Genomic DNA, 24,394 nt, shown 5'->3' with positions numbered 1-24,394 from the left:
GATTGTGTGGTCGGGGGGGCAGAATAATGTGTCTGCTGTTATCTGGAGCTGGTGGAGAAGCAGTGTGACGGCATCATTTCAACTGAGGAGTTTTAAAGGATGGTCTCTGAAGCCTCTGCTGCCAAAATTCAGATGAGAGCAAAGAGGACTTGATCAAACGTTGATATGTTCACCTGCTTCACCCTCAGTTCTAACCGCAGACTTGTAGTAATTAGTTTTACAAGTAGCTGTAGACACAATTTCAAAGATCATTCTGATGATTTTCTATAAATGTCTTCATGTTTGGATCCAAACCAACAATGAACTGATCTACTAACAAGTATTGTGTGTGTATCAAAGTCTGATATATCTTATTGTGTACGGTGTATCACTGGGTGACATGTTCCTTCATCATGAAGAGTTTGGTCACGTTAGTTTGTTTAGAAACGGCTCCAAAGACTAATAACAGCATCAAGTTTTCAGTCTCCAGAGAGTAGTTCTGTGTAAGACAGACGCCACTGAGCATGTGCAGGAACGCGGTTCTGTTTACAGCTTCGCCAGCTTGTTGTGCTGCAGATCATCAACCTCTGGACTTACTGATGTTCTCTGAGAAATGTATATTGTAGTACAAATTGAATATTGTGATGAGGAACATTTCATCCAGTGATCAGAGCTTCAACCTGTCATTTGTCATTTGTGATGATTTTTTTCTACCTTGCTGACGAGCTGACATCGGTTCATCACACGTGCTCATAAACAGCTGTTCGTTCTGTAGCCTTGGTTGCTAAGGTGGTTGCTAAGGTGGTTGCTAAGGTGGTTGCTAAGGTTCCAACATGTACGGATGGATTTGAGAAGTTGACATTTGGAGTAAAGAAGGAGAAAAAGAAGTGAAATCCTGCTACTATAGTTTGTTTATGTAGCCTCCGGAGCCGGAGGAAGCTTCCTGAAGCTGACCAATCAGAACAGAGTGGCCTGATCAGGAGGCGGGTCTTAAAGAGACAGGAGCTAAAACGGCCTGTTTCAGACAGAGGCTGAACTGAGGGGCTGCATAAAGGACCAGTAGAAGATAAATAAAGAGTTTTTAATTGGAAATCATGCAAAGATATTCCAGTAGAGCCCCAGAATATAAATAATAAATAATAATAATAAATGAGCAGAATATGAGTCCTTTAACTAATCAAAAAAAACACAAGACTTGTGAACGGTGACAGTCAGGTTGTAACATGTCAGTTTTTACTTCTGTATGTTTGTTCACTGACATTCAGCGTGTTACTGGCTGCACATTTGCAACTGCTGTTGCTTTCCTGCTTTCCTGTCTGCCTCTCAAGAATGCAGCAGAAAGAAAACTCTGTGTGTGTGTGTGTGTGTGTGTGTGTGTGTGTGTGATGTGTGTGTGTGAATGAGTACATGTTGAAGCATTAAATTGGCCACCTGTTGCTATCCTTTCTCAAACACACACACACACTCCCTCATTCTTTTTTTTTTCTCAAGCAAACACACTGAAAGAAAGGCTGAGTGTGTGTGTGTGTGTGTGTGTGTGTGTAACACAGTATCTTCCTCACTCACATACCACAGCACACACACACACACACACACACACACTCAGTAATCCAGGCATGTCAGTTCCTGTTTTTGTGGAGGTTGTGTTCATCGCTGTAATCTCTGGAAAAATGATCCTGCTCGTTATTTCCCGCCGCCTGCCAGTCGAGTGTGTGGGCAGAGAGACCTCAGGGTCCGTCGCTACAGCAACAGGCTGAACAGACGAAGCTCGGAGCAGGAAGAGACCACAGGAGGGACGAACACAGAGCAACCTGAACACATCTGACTGATGTGACAGAAGAAAGCAGGAGAAGATCTGAAGCGAGGAAATCTGCAGAAGAAGAAGAGATTCAAAAAAAAAAAACTACAACAGGAAGCAGATCAACAGGTAGGAACAGGAAGCTGTAAATAGAAGAGATCACATGATTTAAACTCCTCTGATACTGGTTGAGTTTAAAGGAACAGTCCGTCTTCCCCTGAGTCACATGATCTCAGGTTCATCTGTGTGTTCAGTGGATGTGGTTAGCCTAGCTTAGCACAATCACTGGAAGCAGAGGGAAACTGCTAGCGTGTCCACTGAACTGCTTGGTTGCAGTTGTTTCTGTGTTCCTCTCGTGTTCAGGTCGGTTTGAGACGTTGGAGCATGATCGTGTGGTTTAGAGGCACTGTGAAGGCAGAGAGGATGTAAACAGTCTCTGTGACAGCGATCGATCAGCGATAGATGTTGGGGTTGATCAATCGATAACGAATCAGTTCCAACAAATGCAGAGAAGAAGAAAAAACATGGATGTAAACAAGGAAGGTTTGTTAAAAAAAATATCAGTGGTTCAGATTAATGTATGTGCAGAGTTTGTTTTCACGTTCATCTCACTGAAAATCTGAGAACATGCGAGCGGGATTTATGACATCACAACTAGTCTGGAGCCAATCGTGGTCCAGTATGCGACTTACACAAGTGTGATGTGGAAACTTGACGCCTCCAGCGCACAAACACTGAGGAGGAGGAGACATCTGGTGTCCAGCAGGAAAAGTTTAGAAATCAACAATATTTACAGATTCAGAGTTTTTAATGTATATATCCTGCAAGATTTAATGAGGGAGAAGGAGGAGAGGATGTACATGGTAATTATTATATTTATTTATTTAGTATTTTTATTTGTCTTAATACATGTCTGGAGGGAATCTTTTAAAGTGAGATGTTTCCTGAGACTACAGATGTGAATGAGAAGCATTTCTTGTGATGTGCGTGAAGTGCAGTTAACTGACAGTTTAAAGGTGCTGTTCCTGCTCTCTACTCTCCTCTTACCTGCTGATGCTGCTCGCAGTAGACCTGCAGCTGCATCTGCATGCTGATATTTCTCCAGGAAAAGATTTATTTATTTTTTTTTGTGATACTGTCTGCTCGAAATCATGTTCATATACAACTAAATAGTTTCCCAGTGATGTTATGTCGGTAAACGTAATCTCTGTCTGGATGATGTTCACAGTTGTAATTTCTAGGAGACAGAGTTGCTTTGTTTTGTCTCAATATGAGGTCCGTTTGTGATTGTCAGAAACAGAAGCAGTTTCGTCCATTTGTTAGATCAGGCAGAGGTTGACAGTGATTGGCTGAGCCCACAAAGGGTCAGCCGTCACAAACACATCACGTACACAATAACGAATACGCCTCAAGATATGTCTGGAAAGAAACGGAGGCAAAGAAAAGTGTTGGAGCAGAGACACAAAAGAAGGAATTAAAAACAACCATCGTTACATCAGGACTAAAAATTACATGATAACACCAACGTGGGTGTCGTCATCACCAAAACCATCATAAAATGGCAACGAAGATTACAGAGAGGTTACCAAACCAACAAACTGCAGCATTTCTCAAGACAAACAAATGAAAACACTTTTGTGTCCTCCTGGAAGAGGAACTCTATATGTGAGGAGTTAAATATCCTGCAGGAGCTCTGAAAAACAAGACTTGGCAGGTTTTAGTGAACAGATTAATAACTAACTGTCTCTTCACTCGGGACTGGAACTGCTGAAAACAGAGAAACATGCAGAAGAAAGCTGAGAGAGACAGAAAAATAACAGACTGTTGCTTCCTGCTCTTTCGTCTTGTGTTGTGTTGCTGATCTGTGATGCGTCTTTCTCTCTGTGATAAAACTGAGCTGCAGATTTTACACCTGCTGTAGCTGCAGCAGATATTTGTGGGCTATAAATTTACATTCCATCCTTTTCATATTTACCAAACACACAATTTTCAGCCACTTTTCTTTTTACTGGTGCGAAACCTCGGCGTGACTGTTCAGTGAACAGCCTTTTATAACAACAGACAGACTTCACTTCAAGAGTTAACTCTTTTAGGCTATGCATGTGTATATTTGTTGTTGTACAGTTGTTTCTTGCTCTTATAAATGTTCTTCATGCTGCTGAAGTCTTACGAGTTTTTGAAAATCACTTTGTTCTTATTGCTTGAAACGTGCTCTATAAATAAGATAATAATGAGTATTATTAGTGAGTGTTTGACAGATGTTTTCTTGTGTTGAGGCGTTCTGGGTCTGAAGGAGTTAAATGTCAGTAAAACATGTTGCCACAGGCGACGTGTCCTCAGAGGAAAACAGGAAGTTGTAGAAACACCTGAGTGAGGTGAAATTCTTCTGCTCTGAATCGTTTCTGATTCTTTATTAAAACACTGAGAGACACAATCTGTCCGTTGTTAAAAATCACAGTTTGTCTGAGTCAAGTTGTTATTAATTATTGACATATTTCTGTTTCTATCAACATAGTTTAGAGGGAAAAATCACTATTTGGTGGAGCTGTTAACAACTCATAGACATGTGAAATGTGACCCCGACTACACACTGCTTTTTGTAAGACGTCAAAAGCCAAAAAGGTTGGAAACCACTGGTTTCATCTTTAACAATGTGTTGTATTTTAAAAGCTTGTTATATTATCCATTGTGTCAAATCTTCATCTGAAAAGTAACTAAAGCTGTCAAATAAATGTAGTGGAGTAGAAAGTACAATATTTCCCTCTGAAATGTAGAAAGTAGCATCACATGGAAATACTTAAGTATAGTACAAGTACCTCAAAACTGTAGTTAAGTACAGTACTTGAGTAAATGTATTTAGTTACTTTCCAGCACTGAAGGCGACTGTGGATCCATGTTCATATCGTGGCTGTAATGAAACAAACACTCACTTCTCTGTCAGTTCTTGGAGGGGTGACGTCAGCCGCCGGATTAAATCCACCGACACACTGCAAAAACACACACAAATGAAACTAAACACACAATATGAACACAATCTGCAGTTTGTTCAGAAATATGTTAATTTACTGAAAATAAAGTAAAAAAATCTGATTTTAAATGACAGAAATATAGAAACTTCCTCAGTTCATGACAGCCACAATATGAACAACATCCTGATGATTTAGAGCCTGAGCAGCAGTGGAGCTAAACATGTGGAGTTTGTCCTGAGGGTGGCGCTACAGGAAAGATCATGAGGTCATTAAAACATAAAGGGTTCAACCTCTGGACACCAGCTGATCATAAATCCATCACTCAGTTTGTGTGTAATCTTTAAAGGACTCATATTCTGCACATTTCCATCTCTATATTTATATTCTGGGGCTCTACTGGAATATCTTCACATGATTTCCAGTTAAAAACTCCTTATTTATCTTCTACTGGTCCTTTATGCAGCCCCTCAGTTCAGCCTCTGTCTGAAACAGGCCGTTTTAGCTCCTGTCTCTTTAAGCCCCGCCTCCTGATGAGCCCACTCTGTTCTGATTGGTCAGTTTTCAGGAAGCTTCCTCCGGCTCCAGAGGCTACGTAAACAAACTGTAATAGCAGGATTTCACTTCTTTTTCTCCTTCTTTACTCCAAATGTCAACTTCTCAAATCCATCCGTACATGTTAGTAACCACCTTAGCAACCACCTTAGCAACCAAGGCTACAGAACAGATGGCTGTTTATGAGCATGTGCAAGGAGCAGACTTCAGCTCGTCAGCAAAGTAGAAAAAACCATTGAGGCGTTTAGAGCAGGTTGAAGCTCTGACTTTTGACCAAGTTGACCATGTTTAACGTCCGACATCAGAACAAGATATAAACAACGGAAAACCACAAAAAGCATCATGAAGAGTTTGGTCACGTTAGTTTGTTTAGAAACGGCTCCAAAGACTAATAACAGCATCACGTTTTCAGTCTCCAGAGAGTAGTTCTGTGTAAGGCAGTTCTGTTTACAGCTAGCTTGTTGTGCTACGTATCACAACCTTTTGACTTGTAGAGGTTGTAATAGTACAGTATCATATGTGATATTATATCATTATGGTAGTGTTAATAGTCTGTGTGTTCTTTTAGCTTCATGACATTTAAACACTTTATAATATATTTTTCCAGAAAGTGATTCTTCATGTTAACACAGATTTTCTTCTGTATGACCGTCTTCAGAAAAGGAGCCAAATTAAATCCTGAATCATTCAGTAAATGTCTCACAGTCGGACAAACATCCTTCAGCTGTCAGAGGTCATGATGAGTGGCGGCGAGGACGTGTCAGAAATATCGCACATCAAAGGCTCACAGGGCAGCGGCGGAGTGAATTATTGACGGAGTGATCAGGTTTCAGATGTTTGATCTGTGGAAGAGATGATCAGTGCTGTCACACATTTCATCAGTGTTAAAAACCTCCGGCGACGTCTTCCTCCAGCTCGGGCCTGAGAGCCGCTGAGGTCACAGAGGGACAAAGATCTGATCCGCCGACGTCCACTCAGGTTATTCAGAGAGTGCATGGAAAGAGAGAGACATCACACCTCACATCCTCACACCTGCCTCTGTATGTTACGTCTTAATAAATATGGAACAAAAATATAAAGCAAGCAGAAACAAGTAGTGAACATTTTTAAGTTGATATGTTGAACTTGTTAGCAAACAGTTGCTTGTTTCCACATCCAGCAGTTACGGAGCAACATTATCATTCATGTGGAGTCGTGTTTCTGTCCACCTGGTGAATGTGAGTCCAATATTCACTCTCTTTTAGCTCTGTTTTTACTCTCTACCAACTCCTGAGGGAAATATCTGGCTCTTTAGCTGCTAAATGCTCCACTATGTTCACCAGCTAGTCTACAGCTAACTGTGTCTGTTTGGTGCTGAGCAGGTAGTGTACAGCGGCTTTCTACAGCTTTTTCTCTGAAAACGACGTTATGAGACGCTGAGAGTGAAGCAGAACAGTAAAGTTGCAGCCGGACAGATAAACAATGAGCTGAAACTCACTATAAAGCTCCATAAAGCCGAGAGGAGCTGCAGAGTCTCTGATAATTCACTGTAGGTTCATCACTACGAGTCACAACCAACACATTACACACTGAGCCAGGAGTGTGTGGTCCATTAAAGGCGCTGCCTCTCCCGCAGTTCCGATTGTGAAATACATATTTTAATGAAAAATTGTCCTTTTTATTGTTTTGTGTGTATATAAATTTTAGTTGTTCCTCTCACATTAATCATACATAATTACAGAAACAGTGCATTAAACAAACAGCGCTGTCTACAATCTCTGCCTGTGTGCCGAACAGCGTACTTTTATCCGCTCGAAGGCTGCATGTGACCCCCTGATTGGTTGACACCACAAGCCAAAAATAACTGGACCTTGGGTGGAAAATTTTACGCCCAAGAAATGTTGGCAGACTGGGCGATTTTCTGTTAGATAACATTTGCTTGATGTTACGTCTTGCCTGTCTGAAGCACCACAGATAGATCGTTGTGGCACTGTGGTGATAATTGTAAAGTGAAAGCTGAACTAAGCTAAGATACTTTTTTAAATCTTAAGAAACCGCTAGCGTAGCAGCTAGCCACCAGCAGCTGGCTCTTGCTCCATTGTATGGTGCATGCTCACGCATGTAGGAGAACCTACAGTGGCTGCAAAATTTGTGAAAGACATGAAAGTCCCTCTTTAGAGCCAGTGTTTAGTTTGTCCATTCTGGGCTACTGTAGAAACATGGCGGGCTCTGTGGAAGAGGACCATGGATGTATAAAGAGAACTGGATACAGGAAGAGCACCAGGCTTTGAAGACTTTTTCCCACAGACTTACATTGTGAAAGAGACGTCTATTTCTGAGTGTCACAACCCCCACAAAATGACTCGTCTCACTATCAGAATTAAATCCGTTCAGTCTGATCACCTTTCAAAAGCCTAGAAGAGCCGCATGATTGAATTGTTTTATCCTCATTCAAGTTAGCCGGAGGGCTAAACCGGAAGTAGCCGACTCAGCCAGTGAAAGTCACCAGTGCGCTCGCTCTATGGGCCGCACAATGCGGAAGATCCGGGTACTTTCATACCAGGAAGTCGATTTTTTATTGCTTCACGCGCCACTGAGCAACTTTCATAGGAATGAACGAGACCCCGCCTCCGACGCCGTATCCAGTTCTCTTTATACATCCATGAAGAGGACCTGCTTCTTCTGTAGATACAAAGAGCTCATTCTAATTTCTACACTAATTAAAACATACTTATGAATATTATATTCAATTTCTGTCAGTTGTCTAATCCTACACACTGGTCCTTTAAGTAAAAATGTATGTTCACGGTTTGTGTTTTTGTTAGTTTTCCTGTGTTTCAGTGTGTCGATGACATCAGCTGCTCAACCTTTAGTCGCCTCCAACTTCGTCTGCGATCAATCGTTTTAAAAGCAGGAACAGCCGATTATACAGCAGAGCTGCTGTCGTCGACGCGGATCAGCCGGCTCACCTGATGTTGTCTGTGATGCTTTTTTATTGTTTGCCAACTGATAAGAGGAGGAAGATTTCCAGGTGTTTCTCTGTGGACAGACGTCTCTACTGAACTGGTAACCGTGGTAACTGGACACAACAAGAATGGCTGCAGCTGAGGCCTCAGAAAGCTTAGAGGACATCAAAATGAAAAATGCAACAAAAAGAAGGCTAAAATGTCTCAGGAGCGTTTGTGAGTGAAAAGTGACAAATCAGGTGTGAAAGTGAGCGCTGGTGTGGAGGCAGAGTATGACTTTAATCATGTAAACAGTAACATGCAGCAGTGTTTGATTAAATCTGCAGTGTGGACGCAGTCCGACCCTGCAGACTCTGATTTATGTGTCACACCTGGCACAGACCTTTGATCAGGACGACGACAGCTGCAGAGGCTCGGCTGAAGACGACTCTGAGCGTCTCACCTTTCAGGAGTCTCCGTGTGTTTGTCCTGCAGCTCAGCGTCTCTTTCTTCTGTTGCAGGTGCCCGTCCTCGCTGCAGCCGCCATGTTTCCACTCCGAGCCACCACCATGCTGCTGCTGCTGCCGCTCATCGTCACGCCCTGCACAGGTCAAGGTAAGCTCACCTGACAGGAACCAGACCTCCTTCTAAGATCTCGAACACAACTGCAGTCAGGATTTAAAATGTATCTGACTGCAGCTCAGGTCAGGACGTTTATCCAACAGAGATTACGGATTTAAACGCTTTTACAGCCATCAAACTGTTTTTGCTTCAGTTACTGGTTATTTTTCAGATTTGACACAATGGATAATATAACAAGCTTTTAAAATACAACACATTGTTAAAGATGAAACCAGTGGTTTCCAACCTTTTTGTCTTTTGACGTCTTACAAAAAGCAGTGTGTAGTCGGGGTCACATTTCACATGTCTATGAGTTGTTAACAGCTCCACCAAATAGTGATTTTTCCCTCTAAACTTCTCACATGCTTTCATTTACATAAATGTTCAAATGATCCAATATTTCAGCAAAAATCAAAGATGAGAGAAAAAGTCCAAAAACTGAAAACAGATTTGTGTATCAGAACTTTGTTTTTTCTTCTTTCCTCTCCCATTAATCATCTCACCACCCCTCAGATTTATCTGCTGACCCTTTGGAGGGGCCCGACCCCTAGGTTGGGAACCACTGGACTAAACTAGCTAACTGTATATAAAGTAGTGTAAACTAGCTCCACCTCCAGCAGCTACAACAGTAACATGCTGCTCTAACACTGATGCTTCACTATTAATAATCTAATGATGTCATATATAATAATATATCAGTCAGAGGGACCAAACCACTACTTTTACTGCAATACTTTAACTACATCAAGCTCATAATACTTATGTACTTTTACTGCAATACTTTAACTACATCAAGCTCATAATACTTATGTACTTTTACTGCAATACTTTAACTACATCAAGCTCATAATACTTATGTACTTTTACTGCAATACTTTAACTACATCAAGCTCATAATACTTATGTACTTTTACTGCAATACTTTAACTACATCAAGCTCATAATACTTATGTACTTTTACTGCAATACTTTAACTACATCAAGCTCATAATACTTATGTACTTTTACTGTAGGAGGATTTTTTCATGCAGGACTTTTACTTGTAATGGAGTATTATTATATAGCTGTATTGGTATTTTTACTTAAGTATCTGAATACTTCTTCCACCTCTGTCAATTTTAAAGTATTTTTACTAACACAAACATGTAAAAATACATCCATGTTGTATGATCACTATCATTGGCTGTATTTAGAACAGAAAGCCTTACATTTTATTTGTATGTAAATTTTGGTTCTTTTTTCTTCACAGGGTAGTCTAGCGATGTGCAGGGAGCTCAGTATTTACTGTTTATTTTGCAGCTCTGTATTTGTTGAGGCAGCAGAATTATTTATGTTTGTATTTGTATTCGAATAAAAGTCGAAATAGGTGTAAAAATCCAGTTTTTATTTTTTATTAAGCTTTTAATTTTAGGATATTAAAGTATTAAAACAAGTGTTTATGAATAAACTACCTTATGAAGGAGGTCCCCACACCGGGTCTCTAACTGGAGTCTCCCAGATCATAGACGACTGCGCTGATTACTGAGATAAAACTTTACTCATCACCTCATTGCAGACAGACCTCTACCTATTTATACACCCATAACACACAGACAGCACAGCAGGTAACATGTAGAAGAACTTCAAAGGTGATTCTTGCTTTGCACTTTTCATTTATTGCCTATTTATTACAACATAACTTTGTGGAAAGGAGAAGGGGAACAACAGGTTATGGAGAGTCTCTTGGGAACACTTTGTGTCAGTATCTCAGCTTTATCTCTGAGGAACACCCCCAACTCCAGGACTGATGCCCAAATTATGAAATGTGCGTCATGCAGCAGGTGGATGTGACTCCCCTTGTTGAGACCTGCTGACAGACGTCACAGCGGAGCAGAGGAGAGACACTGAGATAGTGATGAAACTGACCTGCTCGCTGGTATCTGACATGTTTGTTTCTTCCCGGAAACAACCAACTGTCTTTTCATGTTAAGTTTAGACTCATAGTGTGCTGTCCTACCTAATGTTCTGTGAGGAATTTATAATGTAGTACAAAGTCCAGAGGTTGATATGTAGCACAACAAGCTAGCAAAGCTGTAAACAGAACCGCATTCCCGCACATGCTCAGTAGCGTCTGCCTTACACAGAACTACTCTCTGGAGACTGAAAACATGATGCTGTTATTAGTCTTTGGAGCCGTTTCTAAACAAACTAACGTGACCAAACTCTTCATGATGAAGGAACATGTCACCCAGTGCAGCGATGTGACTCACTGACGGGTTTTAATCAGATATATCAGCTTTGATACACACATAATACTTGTTAGTAGATCAGTTCATTGTTGGTTTGGATCCAAACATGAGATTTGTTGATAAATCCTCCAACAGTATCTCTACAGTGTGAACTCCCACAGCTGTGAGATCCTGTCAGTGAGCAGAATGTGATTAATCAGAGATGAGCGCGTGGAGGACAGACAGGTGTCTGACCTCTGCAGGTCGAGATGAGGGTTGAGGATCAGAGCATCCGCCGGCAGGAGGCTCAGGGTCGGGATGATGAGGGTGAGGAGGGTGAGGAGGGTGAGGGGAGGTTTGTAAGACTCTGAGATCATGGCTAAATATTTTTGTAGCTCCACAGGCTGCTCCAGAGCTCAGAGCTTCACTGATCATTATGATTTATTAGGAGGAAAGAGTTCCCCCTCCCCCTCCCTCCCCCTCCCTCCCTCTGACTCCCTACAGGACCAGCAAGCACAACAGGCTGTCAATGATCATCTTTTTATTATCATTATTTATTATTATTATTATTTAACTCCATAAAATCAGCTGAGACATATTTTTAAAGTTTAGGATCTCTGCTAGAATTTCAAACAAAGTTTACTTTATATGTATACATGACATTTTCTGATGCAGGTTGTGCAGTTTTGTTTTGTTTTTTATACAGTAAACACTCAGCGAGCACTTTATTAGGAACACCTGTGCAATCCAGCAAACCGCCACCCACCACGATCTCAATAATAGACATTAAGTGGAATTATCACCTTTCTGACAACGTCAACAAAAACTGAAAATGTATAAACTTCATAAAAGTAAAATTTATGGCAGAGCTGTTGTTTTGGATTTCATTAGATTGCACAGGCGTTCCTAATAAAGTGCTCGCTGAGTGTCTGTTTCACACTGTTGCAGACAGCTGTTGGTTTCTCTTCATCCATGTATGTTAATTTTGTCAACACAAAAATGACAAACGATATTCTTTGATGACTTTTTTTTTCCGCAACAAAACTGAGAATAAAAAGTAAAACTAAATGTTTACAGTTTCCTGTACGGAGGGAACTTCTGTGAAACCCAAAAGCATCGCTGGTCTTGCAAAACATAAAGTTCTTTATTTTAAATTCTAGTAGAAATCCCCAAATTTCCAAAATCCCAAAGCAGTCCGGGTGAATTTAGAGGAAATCTGTAAACACAGAGCTTCACTGAAGCTGAAACAACTTGATACTAAACAGATGTTACTGTCAGAAACTTTGTCCACTTTACATCACAACTGTTTTACAAAACATGCAGCTCGTAGAGTTTTGGATTTATTTATGTTTTTATTTTCCATTGTTTTACTTTCTATTCATCTCTGTATGGCAGGGTTCATTTCATCAACAAAAACTGACAAAAAATATTCATTAATGACTTTTTTTCTATGACAAAACAATGAAAACTGAATAAAATTGGACCTTTGAAAACAAAAACGATGATGAAAGGTTTTACAGTTTGTTTGTTAGTTTTGGTGATTTTGTTGTAAACTAATATTTTTGTCAGTTTTTGTTGACAAAATTAACTCACACAGAGATGAATAGAAACTCACAACTTCCTGCAACAGCGTGAAAATATATTTAAAAAAAATGCAACAAGCACACATCCTGCTTTGGTAAATGTCAAATATGCTAATTTATATTTACGCTGCTAAAATTAACAGAAACTCTGGTTTCAGATACTTTAAGATAGAACTTTAAAAAAAACAAAGAACATATTCCACCTTTTTATTATAATATTATTTTTCTTTTATTACTATTATTATAACTAGTTTCTATAAATCTCTGCTATCTCACAGATGTTAAAGATATGAGGTTTAGTTTTGTAAATATCATTTTAATCATGTGGGAATATTTTATCTGATGAGCTGTAAAGTACAAACATGTTAAAAATAATTCCCACATGAGTTGTCGTCCTTATTAGGAAACTGTAGTTTCCAACTTTCAGTTATGTCTGGAACGCAGCGTGACCTCTGACCTCGCCTCTGAGGTTAGAAGCCGTGGTGATGTGAGCAGACGTGCAGCGTGCGGACGTTTACACAGCGACATGTGCAGCAGGATCGGGTTCCCGCGGCGGCCTTGTCACCAGCTCGTGTGTCTGTCTGTAATCACGGAGACACGCCGACCACCTCCGCAACAATCAGCTTTGTTACAGCCGTGTTAAGTGGCTCTGATTGGACGGCTAATGAGGGGAACAGGTGCGGCCCCCGACCCGGCCAATCAGAGGGCAGCAGAGCAGCGAGGGAGGTGACTTCAATCAGCGGAGCATTCATCATGCTTAAAGCTGCAGGACGAGCTAAAATTATCCAGAGAAACACAAGACCACACACACACACACACACACACACACACACACACACACACACACAGAGTTCCCTTCAGTCTCCTGTTTCATGCGACATGCGTCTGTGGCGTCGCTCTGCAGCTCCTGATGCTTCTTATTAACAGCAGAGTAACGAGTCAAACAGCCAGATCGACTTAAGAACAAGAGATATTATTGGCTGCTGGTAGGAGACAGTCTGACCAATCAGGAGCTGCAGTGTTTGATCCCACAGATGCTGCAGCTCATTTAATAAAACGTTACATTTGTTGTTTGACAGTTTTTATTCACTGATGAAAAATGTGTAACATGTCGTCGTCATTGACGAAATAAACACTGAACTATTTATAATAACTATATATGATAATATTGCTGTTCTTCATTTGACACCAGCTGCAACACAGAAACAACGAGCTTCAGTATCATCACTAACGAGCTGAGCTTCTACTCTCTCAGACTGCGTCCACATTAAACCGGCTAAATCCTAAAATGCTGTTTTTGAACAAAAGCAGGAGTTTTAGCTTGTTTATAAAAAATACCTCCATCCACATTAAAACGCCAAAACAGGTAATCCTCCACCTACTGGGCATGTGCGGAGGACAGACAAGCAAGTCAGTCACATAAAACTAGCAAAGAAACGGTACTGTTTCTGTGTCTGCGGCAGCTTCCTGACATTTAGTTTATTGCAGCAGATTCCAACAGTTTGAGCAGAGAAAGGCGGTAGATAGCTACGTTTAACTCTGAACAAACTGTCAAAGTAGAAAATAAAGAGAACGACACTCTCATGAAGCGGGCCGCCATTGTTGTTATTGTTTCTTCTTCTTCCTCTTCCGGTGAAACGCAGTGCTGCTGCCACCATATGACAGTGTTTCTACAAAGTTTGGTTTTCCCTGAACACACTACAACACCAAGCCGGTGTTTTCACGTTCACAGCTTGATTCCACCAGGCGCGTCGTGTTCCGGCTGCGACGCGGCCGCCGGAGCTGATCGTGGCCACTCTAGTCAGTGCTTGGTGATCCCACCCAACGTGTTGCTGCGAAGCACAAAAATCAAGGAAAAATGACCAAGTCAACAAAATTGAGCAGTTTCAGTTGCACTGCTACTGCAGTAATTACGGTAACATAAAGGCGCTTGTTCAGTTAAGGCTGCTTACTGTAGTAGCAGCGCAACTGAATTTAAAAGGTGGCTGACTTGACCGCAGTCGCTTTGCTTCTGAAACGATCCTGGTGAGGTATGAAGAATCGCATCGCAGCCGTGCAGCTAAGGTGTTAAATACTCTGCAGGCCGATTTGTAAAAGCTCCGTTTTCACTGTTTTAGTCTGGACGGAGGGTCAAAACAGAGAGAAGACGATGCGTTTAGTGTGGACATGGAGTTCTCCTAAATGTTGAGTGCTGTAAAGAGACAGATAACTAATAATATCAATATCATTATCATTATCAGTATCATTTTAGATTATATTTCTTTAAACATAAAGTGTGGAGAACTCAAATTTCAGCATATCTCCACTATATCTTTACTCCCGCTCAGTCTCCCCTAAAAACGTATTTTCATTTGTTGTGTTAATGAAGCATTTTATGGAAAACAAAAGTTCTGAATTGCAAAAAGAAAGCATATCTCTTTAGTAAGAAATTTAAATGATCAAAATTAGTGAATATATAAAAATAAACGGAGAAACTCAGACTTCAGATACCATTTACCATTTGCTCATTTATTTTCTCTTCTTATACTTCATCCAAATATAACAAAGATCCACAAACATAATGTTTATTTCAGGTGTTTCAGAGGATCTTTTCAGTCAATGAACGCACCAACAATCCTGAGCAGGACCCGCAGTGATTCAACAGGGCAACAGAGTAAATCTTCATCGTTGAAGTGGATCCTCACTGAGCGTGCTCAGAGGCGCCTGCAGCTTATTGTTCTTGGACTATTCCCGGCTCTCCCAGCTGTCAGATTAAACCTCTGCTCGCCATTGTCCAGCTCTTCTCATATAACAGTTAGCAACCCCCAGCTGTTGTTCTGGTCATGTGAGACTCCACCGCCACTGCTGCAGTTCCAAGACACATTAAACAATCTGCTGCAGCTCTGAGACGAATCAAATGATCTGCTGCAGCTCCAAGACACATCAAACAATCTGCTGCAGCTCCGAGACGAATCAAACCATCTGCTGCAGTTCCAAGACACATTAAACAATCTGCTGCAGCTCCAAGACGCATTAAACAATCTGCTGCAGCACTGAGACACATCAAACAATCTGCTGCAGCTCCAAGATACATTAAACAATCTGCTGCAGCTCCAAGATACATTAAACAATCTGCTGCAGCTCCAAGACGAATCAAACGATCTGCTGCAGTTCCAAGACGCATTAAACAATCTGCTGCAGCACTGAGACACATCAAACAATCTGCTGCAGCTCCAAGATACATTAAACAATCTGCTGCAGCTCCAAGATACATTAAACAATCTGCTGCAGCTCCAAGATACATTAAACAATCTGCTGCAGCTCCAAGACGAATCAAACGATCTGCTGCAGTTCCGAGACGCATCGAACAATCTGCTGCAGCTCCAAGACAAATTAAACAATCTGCTGCAGCTCCAAGACACATTAAACAATCTGCTGCAGCTCCAAGACACATTAAACAATCTGCTGCAGCTCCAAGACACATTAAACAATCTGCTGCAGCTCCAAGACACATTAAACAATCTGCTGCAGCTCCGAGATGAATCAAACGATCTGCTGCAGCTCTAAGACACATCAAACAATCTGCTGCAGCTCCGAGATGAATCAAACAATCTGCTGCAGCTCCGAGACGCATTAAACAATCTGCTGCAGCTCCAACACAAATTAAACAATCTGCTGCAGCTCTGAGACACATCAAACAATCTGCTGCAGCTCCAAGATACATTAAACAATCTGCTGCAGCTCCAAGACGAATCAAACGATCTGCTGCAGTTCCGAGACGCATCGAACAATCTGCTGCAGCTCCAAGACAAATTAAACAATCTGCTGCAGCTCCAAGACACATTAAACAATCTGCTGCAGCTCCAAGACACATTAAACAATCTGCTGCAGCTCCAAGACACATTAAACAATCTGCTGCAGCTCCAAGACACATTAAACAATCTGCTGCAGCTCCAAGACACATTAAACAATCTGCTGCAGCTCCGAGATGAATCAAACGATCTGCTGCAGCTCTAAGACACATCAAACAATCTGCTGCAGCTCCGAGATGAATCAAACAATCTGCTGCAGCTCCGAGACGCATTAAACAATCTGCTGCAGCTCCAACACAAATTAAACAATCTGCTGCAGCTCTGAGACACATCAAACAATCTGCTGCAGCTCCAAGATACATTAAACAATCTGCTGCAGCTCCAAGACGCATTAAACAATCTGCTGCTGCTCCAAGATACATTAAACAATCTGCTGCAGCTCCAAGACGAATCAAACGATCTGCTGCAGTTCTGAGACGCATTAAACAATCTGCTGCAGCTCCAAGATGCATTAAACAATCTGCTGCAGCTCCAAGACAAATTAAACAATCTGCTGCAGCTCCAAGACAAATTAAACAATCTGCTGCAGCACTGAGACGCATTAAACAATCTGCTGCAGCTCCAAGATACATTAAACAATCTGCTGCAGCTCCAAGACACATTAAACAATCTGCTGCAGCTCCAAGATACATTAAACAATCTGCTGCAGCACTGAGACGCATTAAACAATCTGCTGCAGCTCCAAGATACATTAAACAATCTGCTGCAGCTCCAAGACGCATCAAACAATCTGCTGCAGCTCCAAGATGAATCGAATGATCTGCTGCAGCTTTGAGAAGCTTTAATTGAATCTTATTCAGCGAAGTTTCAGGAGCAGGACCACGCCTCAACTACTCCACGTCTGGCATTCCTATAAATACCACCTAACTCTCTCCTCTTCTTCCTCTCTCATATTCTGTGCCCCCCCCCCCCCCCCCAACCCTATTTCTCTCTTCTTGTTTCTTCCTGATTCTTTCTCTCCTTCGTAGGGTCCTGGGGGGTCTGCTGTTGCCCGGGTGCTGCAGCGGATTCCCCATAAGCTTTCCCACAACACAGTCAGCATCCGGAAGAACTATGCACATCAATCGTTTTCCTTAATAAATCACCCAATCCCATCTTGTTGATGGTGTGGTCCTTGCTAGTGAAACAATCTCCTGCAGCTCTGAGGCGCTTTAAACAATCTGCTGCAGCTCCGAGACGCATTAAACAATCTGCTGCAGCACCGAGACGCATTAAACAATCTGCTGCAGCACCGAGACGCATTAAACAATCTGCTGCAGCTCCAAGACGCATTAAACAATCTGCTGCAGCACTGGGACGTATTAAACAATCTGCTGCAGCTCCAAGATGCATTAAACACTCTGCTGCAGCTCAAAGGCGCATTAAACAATCTGCTGCAGCTACAACATGGTTTAAACAGTCACCTGCAGCCTTGAGATGATTTAAACAGTCTGCTACAGCTCCGAGATGCATTAAACAATCTGCTTCAGCTCTGAGATGCAATGAGACGGTTTAAAGAATCTGCTGCAGCTTTGAGACACTTTCAACAATCTCCTGCAGCTTGGAGACGCATTAAACAATCTGCTGCAGCTCTGAGACATTTTAAAGAATCTGCTGCAGCTCTGAGACATTTTAAAGAATCTGCTGCAGTTCTGAGACACATTTAACAATCTCATGCAGCTCCGACGAGGAGCTTTAAACAATCTCCTGCAACTTTGAGACGCATTAAACAAACTTGAGGACGAGCCTGTTTCTTTCTGTCAGGAATCCCTTTGAAAACAATCCTCCCTCATTCCAGCCGACATTTGATCCGTCAGCAGCTTCACCTGCGTTTAGAGCTGTCGGCTGCGAGGTCAAAAGTAGATCGTTTAACATTATTCACACACCACACACACACGCTTGTTGTATTATTTTAATCTCCTAAATGTGAACTGACGGTTTAATTTTACTCTGCCTCATGTATCAGCAACAAGTCATCACAAGTACATGCTGTTTGTGGCATCACGCAGTGAGTGAGGACGTCCTGTTTGGTGAATTACGTTAGCTAAATGCCCCCCTCCCCTCCAGTTGCTCCTCTGACAGACAGACGAGCTGCTGTAACGCCACACCGAACGCCACGTGGCTCGCCAACCGTCAGAGGTCAGAGGTCAAACTGCTGCTGCTAATGTCCCACCAGAGACCTGAGTACAGAAATATATCTTGACAGCTGAGAGACACAAAGACCAGACACTGAACACACGGGGAGAGTTGCTGGTTTAAATCCCAGCCGGTAACTGTCTTTGAAAAGGAGAACAACAACTTGGCTCTTATTTTGGCAGGTCATAATTTGCAACATCCTGTCCGTCCCACCTGTGTCTGACCTGTCCTCTTCTTGTTCCTGCAGGAAGTGACTGCAGCTGCAACATCACCAACAGTCGCTGTGACGAGTCTGGAGTCTGCAGGTGAGACAATCAATCAATGACCCTGTTATACTAACTAAACTACCACAGCGTCTGTAAGGTGGTGTCCAGGTGCATTTGACTCTAACTGTGGTCGTACTGGAGAGATAATTTCTTGTTTTGTCTGTGGGAATTAATAACCAGCAGCTACTAACTTGTGCTGGAAAAGAAATGAATGAACAAATCTTTCTGCTTTAAGCAGCGCCGCTGTTGACTGGCCGACATGTTTGTCCCTCGGGGCTTACTGTAGCTGTATGAGCTGCTCAGATCATTCAGAACATTAAACTGGACTTGACTCGACTCCATGTTCCTGTTTTTGACTCTAACGTGGCGTCTCCGTGTGTTTCCAGGTGTGACCCCGGCTGGGACGGCGAGCGTTGTGACCGCTGCGTGCCGATGCCCGGCTGCCTGCACGGGTCCTGCCAGCAGCCGTGGCAGTGCAGCTGTGAGGCCGGCTGGGGGGGTCGCTTCTGTGATAAAGGTCAGCTTCTTCTCATAAACTTATTTCTGTTTCACTGTTTTCCCAGAGTGCGGAGAAATTATTTCAACTTTCTTTTTCTTCTTTCTTGTTTTTTTCACATTTTTATTCCTTCTTCTTCAAGTTTCTTGCTCACAAGTCTTTCTAATTTTTTAAAATTTGGCTCCAAAGTGTGTTTCCATTTTCTCAAATATCATATTTTCTCGTCCTCTCTACCGACATGTTTCATGTTTCAGACCTCCATGTGTGCTCGGAGCAGCAGCCGTGTCAGAACGGAGCTACCTGTGTGATGGAGGACAGCGGTGAATACACCTGTCTCTGTCCTGAAGGTTTCCACGGCAGAAACTGCCAGCTGAAGACGGGACCCTGTCACCAGAGGAGGTCTGAACACATGTTCCTGTCAACTCATCAGCATGAACAAAAGATTAAAAAACATGTCATGTAAAAATAAATCAAATAGTGGAGAATACTCCTTGTTTTTCAATGTGCTTCATAAGTACGATGACTTTATTAACGAGGCAGTAAACTAATTTGAGCTTTACAGATGATCAATATTCAATAAACCACTGTGTGTCTGGAGGAGTTTAACAGGTCAGAGTCCACAGACTGTAGACGGCGAGTGATGTAACACCAAACATGAGAGCTCGCCCACTAACAGATGGAGCTGCTTCCTGTCGTCTTCTTCTTCTTGGTTTTCAGTCCAACAGTCAGATTGCAGATTTTGGCAGCGACTCGTCTCCGTCCTGCTGTCTGACAGTCGACGCCTCCTTCATATTTTCATTTCCTTGCAGAGTCGCTGTCTGTCACCTGAGTCAGAATCAGCTTCAGACTCAGACAGCAGCTCTCGTCTCGTCTCTGACTCTGTTTGGTTTGTTCTTCAGCTACAAGTCAGATTATCTTTCCTGACGTCTTTCTTTTCTTCTTCGTGTTTCCTGTCGTGTCTGCAGGTCTCCGTGTAAAAACGGCGGTCTGTGTGAAGATGCTGACGGCTTTGCGGCAGAGCTGTCGTGCCGCTGTCTGGCCGGCTTCACGGGGCCGCGCTGTGAGACCGACGTGGACGACTGTCTGATGAAGCCGTGTGCTAACGGCGCCACCTGCCTGGACGCCGTCAACCGCTTCTCGTGCCTCTGTCCTGCCGGCTTCACTGGACGCTTCTGCACTGTCAACTTGGACGACTGCGCCAGTCGGCCGTGCCTCAACGCCGGCCGCTGCCTCGACCGCGCTGGCGGCTTCCACTGTATCTGCCAGCCCGGCTACACTGGCGCCACCTGCGAGACGCCGATGAGGAGCCACGACGCCCGTGAGTCCGGCTGGACGACGCTGGGGTGGGAGGGAGGAGGAGCGAGACATCACCTGACCACCGGGGGGAAGAACCAAAGGAGCACCACCAGTGGTAACAGCAGTCGTCATGGCAACAGGCTGTTTAAGGTGACGGTGAGTGAGCGCAGCGCCACCGGCCTGTCGGAGGTTCAGCTCATCACGCTGCTGGTGCTGGCGGGGATGACGCTGGGCATGGTGGTACTCACCGCCGCCCTCGTGCTACAGGGTCACTGCAGAGACTGTGGCCACACCCCCTGCTGGAGGCCACTGCTGACATCATCGTCATCATCACAGCGGCAGCAAGCGCGGCAGGATGGCGGCGAGCAGGAGTGTCAGATCAGCTTCCTGAACGCAGCAGAACCAGAGAAGAAGAAACTGAACAGTGAGGTCATTTAGACTGACGGGTATCAGAGCAATCAGACAGAGAGAAAGAGGGCGGTCTGGTTCGACCCCGCCCCCCTGTGTGAGCGCTGCGGGGTCAGAGGTCAGAGGTCAGAGGTCAGCGCTGACAGCTTCCTGCCTTCAGGTTCAGGTCTGAACTGGTTCCAGTTCAACAGCAGCTGCTTCGATTGTCCCTGTTCAAACCTGGTGTTAATATGCTAATTAGCTGTGACCTCATCACATCTCCTCTTAAAGCGACAGTAACAAACAGCTGGTGAACGTGAGCTGCTTCATTTCCTACAAACAAACACTATTAATCATTTAAATCAGATTTTATGAACAACTGAACAACATACAGTATATATACAGATTATGTATTATATTCTCTTAATACATCCATGGCTGTGGAGCACTTCCTGGCTGCCTTGGATCCAGTTTGGATCAGTAGGCTAACTGACGTTACAGCAGTTACATCTTCATCGCTTGTTGCTCAGACAAGCTGTTTAATGAAACAACTTTATTACTGTTGCTGAAAATTCCTTTTTAAAGAAGAACCAAAGTGTCAGTAACAGCTGAGCTTAGTCAATAAGAATGTTCTGTAATCAATCCAAACATTCATCTTTTAGTGGGAGAAATATTTACTATTTAATCTCTCCCATTTTCCATGAGTGGATCAAGAGCAGAGTCATTATTGCATATGTGTCATTAAGACATGAACATCATTTACAAGCTAAATTAGCCGCAGCTTGTCCAGCTGATCTGTTTGTGACTGTCAGGCATCATTTTATTATGAAAATCCACAGACACACAGACAGGTGAGCTGTGATGTCATAGTGAAACATCTGGCCATAGGTTCAGGAGCTGAATAAAAATAATCCAAATACAAGTTTTTGAGATGATTTAAAGAGGTTTGAGCATCAAGTGTGATGAAACTCTTGAGTTTTGTCGCCCAAATCCAGAAACTGACAGAAGAATCTCTGGTGAGGTTTGAAAACCTACAGCAGCGAGTTACAGAGCAGCACATTACCTGCAGGTTCCTACACATTTATCGTGACAGTTTATTATTATATGTTCATTTTAAATATTCATTTTGGTCACAGATTTATTGTTAAGCAGCCGATCAATAAAATAAAATCATGATACAAGTCCAGTTTCAGGAAAGTCAGCAAATGCATCTTCAATAAACATTTAGCAGAGTCAGGCTCTTCGTGTGTGTGTGTGTGTGTGTGTGTGTGTCTGTGTGTGTGTGTGTGTTATTGATCTATCGGTTACTGAACTATAAATAAGACACTATGCTGGTTTAAAGTTGACTGAAGTCACGTAGTCTGTACTCAGGTCACTTGCTATCCATTCTACGAGGAGACCAGTCTGAGCGTCTGCAGGAAGCACAGCATATCTCCACCTGACCCTGGTTACCATGGAGACAGCCAGCCTTATCAATACAGCTGCTTATCCCAGCCAACCTCATTAGACAGAGAGATGAAGCGCTCTGAAACAGACAGGTCATGACCTGCTGCTCCCAGGATAGAAGATGACCAGAGAATGACCCGGGAACACAAATATTTCCCCACAATACACAATTATTAATACTGCCTGACAAGAAGACGACCCCACCGAAGTTCAAACCAAACCTAAGCCCTCCCTATCTCATGACTTGGACTTTAAAAACATCATAACATTGACTCACTGTCCTGTAGTTTGACTGAAAAAGTCACAAGTTTGATTCTGTCTCATAGTTGTGACTTACTGTAGTAATATATAAATACTCATGGTCAGTAAAAATAATCAGATAAAAATATGAGCTACTAATGCAGAAGGTTGTATTATCTTTTTTTTTAAGACAGTAAAATATTATGATTGCTAATACTTCTTATATTTATTTTATTTTCTTGGCATAAATGTACTTAATGTATAAATGTACCACTGTGTTTAGTGAAAGTGAATCAGTGTGAGTTTGGTTTTTACACGTGTTTTTATATTTCACAGTGTTTTATACAGCAGTGAATTCACTGAATCAACAGTGTTTTCCTCTGTGTGCTCTTCACTGTTACCAGCTGATAAAACAGAAACGCTGCGTCTCTCTGCAGCTTTCAGACCTCATTTATAGGTGTAATTTATCTGTGGAGTGTGTGTGTGATGTTCTCTGAGGTTTTTATAACAAACTGTGTGCAATAAAGTTGTGAATGATGAGCTCAGAAAGCTGTCAGCTGGTGTTTTTCCGTTCAGACAGCAGACGTGACAGACGGAGAGAAGAAACAGGAGAGTCGTCAGATCTGAGACGGAAACAGTTCATCACTCAAATTCAGAAACAAACCAACTGTGTGAATGATCCCTTCGTTCAGTTGATTCAAAATGCCCCCAAAGATAAACAAAATGTTTTGGATCAGTTTGGATCAGTATGAAACTCTCCTGGTTGAATCATCAGAACATGAACATGAACAACTGTCTTAGAAAATATCTGCATTTTACTAAAAAGTCCTACAAGACTGTGGACATAAAAACTGAAGCAGAGACGTTAACTACGACTCCCAAGATGCATTTCAGTAACAAACATCCAATCACAGAGCTTCAAATCCAGTCATGTGCTCTGCTAACAGAGAGCTGAAGATAAAGATTATGATGTTATTTTTAATCTGCAGATTAAATTCATTCATTTTAGATTCCGGGTTATTTGTGGACGAATTCAGCAACTAAACACCGTGTTGTTTTTACTTTTATGACGAATCGTTTTAAATTCACTACCTCTCTGATTCACACCGCTGACTGGCCTCGTCTCCATAGCAACAGCAGCAGAGACTCATGGGTATTGTAGTATTTAGAGACATCCACCAAACCAACAGAAAACACCAGATTTGTCAGAAACTATATGTGGAAATAACTGGAACTGTTGTGAGAACATAAAGATATATGATGAGTAAATCTTCCAGAAATGTAATTCATATTTTTTTATGTAAACAGCAAATAAAATTTATAGTTGAGAGTTTTTGTTTTTCAGAGCTGAAGCTAGAAGAGACGAGATTATTGATGGGTTTGAAATAAAATTGATGTTGATATTCTTTCACTGTGTTGTTCAATAAAAATATTCTGTAAAACAAGAAATGGACAAAAAAAGCTGAAATAACACATTTAACAAACAACTGTAGTTCCCAAAAATGTTTAACTGCTCCTTTAAGATATGAGCATAAAATTTGTATTTAACACGTTAACATCAATATAAAAATACTCCATTACAAGTAAAAGTACATAAGTATTATGAGCTTGATGTAGTTAAAGTATTGCAGTAAAAGTACATAAGTATTATGAGCTTGATGTAG

At 42.1% G+C, this 24,394-nt stretch overlaps 1 protein-coding gene across 4 annotated transcripts; it reads left to right on the top strand.

Moving 5' to 3' along the window:
* Positions 1-1,396: 1,396 nt before the first annotated feature.
* On the top strand, positions 1,397-22,228 carry dlk2 (delta-like 2 homolog (Drosophila)). 4 transcript variants are annotated; one of them, XM_067610885.1, is made up of 6 exons: positions 1,397-1,906; positions 8,744-8,837; positions 18,847-18,904; positions 19,252-19,382; positions 19,616-19,760; positions 20,327-22,228. In XM_067610885.1, exons 2-6 carry the CDS (start codon positions 8,768-8,770, stop codon positions 21,093-21,095), a joined length of 1,173 nt encoding a protein of 390 aa, XP_067466986.1. In that variant the 5' UTR covers positions 1,397-1,906; positions 8,744-8,767; the 3' UTR covers positions 21,096-22,228. The 4 variants fall into 4 exon arrangements, with proteins under 4 accessions (XP_067466986.1, XP_067466985.1, XP_067466984.1 ...); XM_067610884.1 differs by lacking the exon at positions 1,397-1,906 and adding an exon at positions 1,938-2,320; XM_067610883.1 differs by lacking the exon at positions 1,397-1,906 and having other exon boundaries at positions 8,455-8,837.
* The last annotated feature ends 2,166 nt before the right edge of the window (positions 22,229-24,394 follow it).

The sequence above is a fragment of the Thunnus thynnus genome, chromosome 14 (assembly GCF_963924715.1).
Source record: "Thunnus thynnus chromosome 14, fThuThy2.1, whole genome shotgun sequence".
In the NCBI taxonomy this organism is placed as follows: Eukaryota; Metazoa; Chordata; class Actinopteri; order Scombriformes; family Scombridae; genus Thunnus; species Thunnus thynnus.
This window is presented reverse-complemented; position numbering and strand designations above follow the sequence as displayed.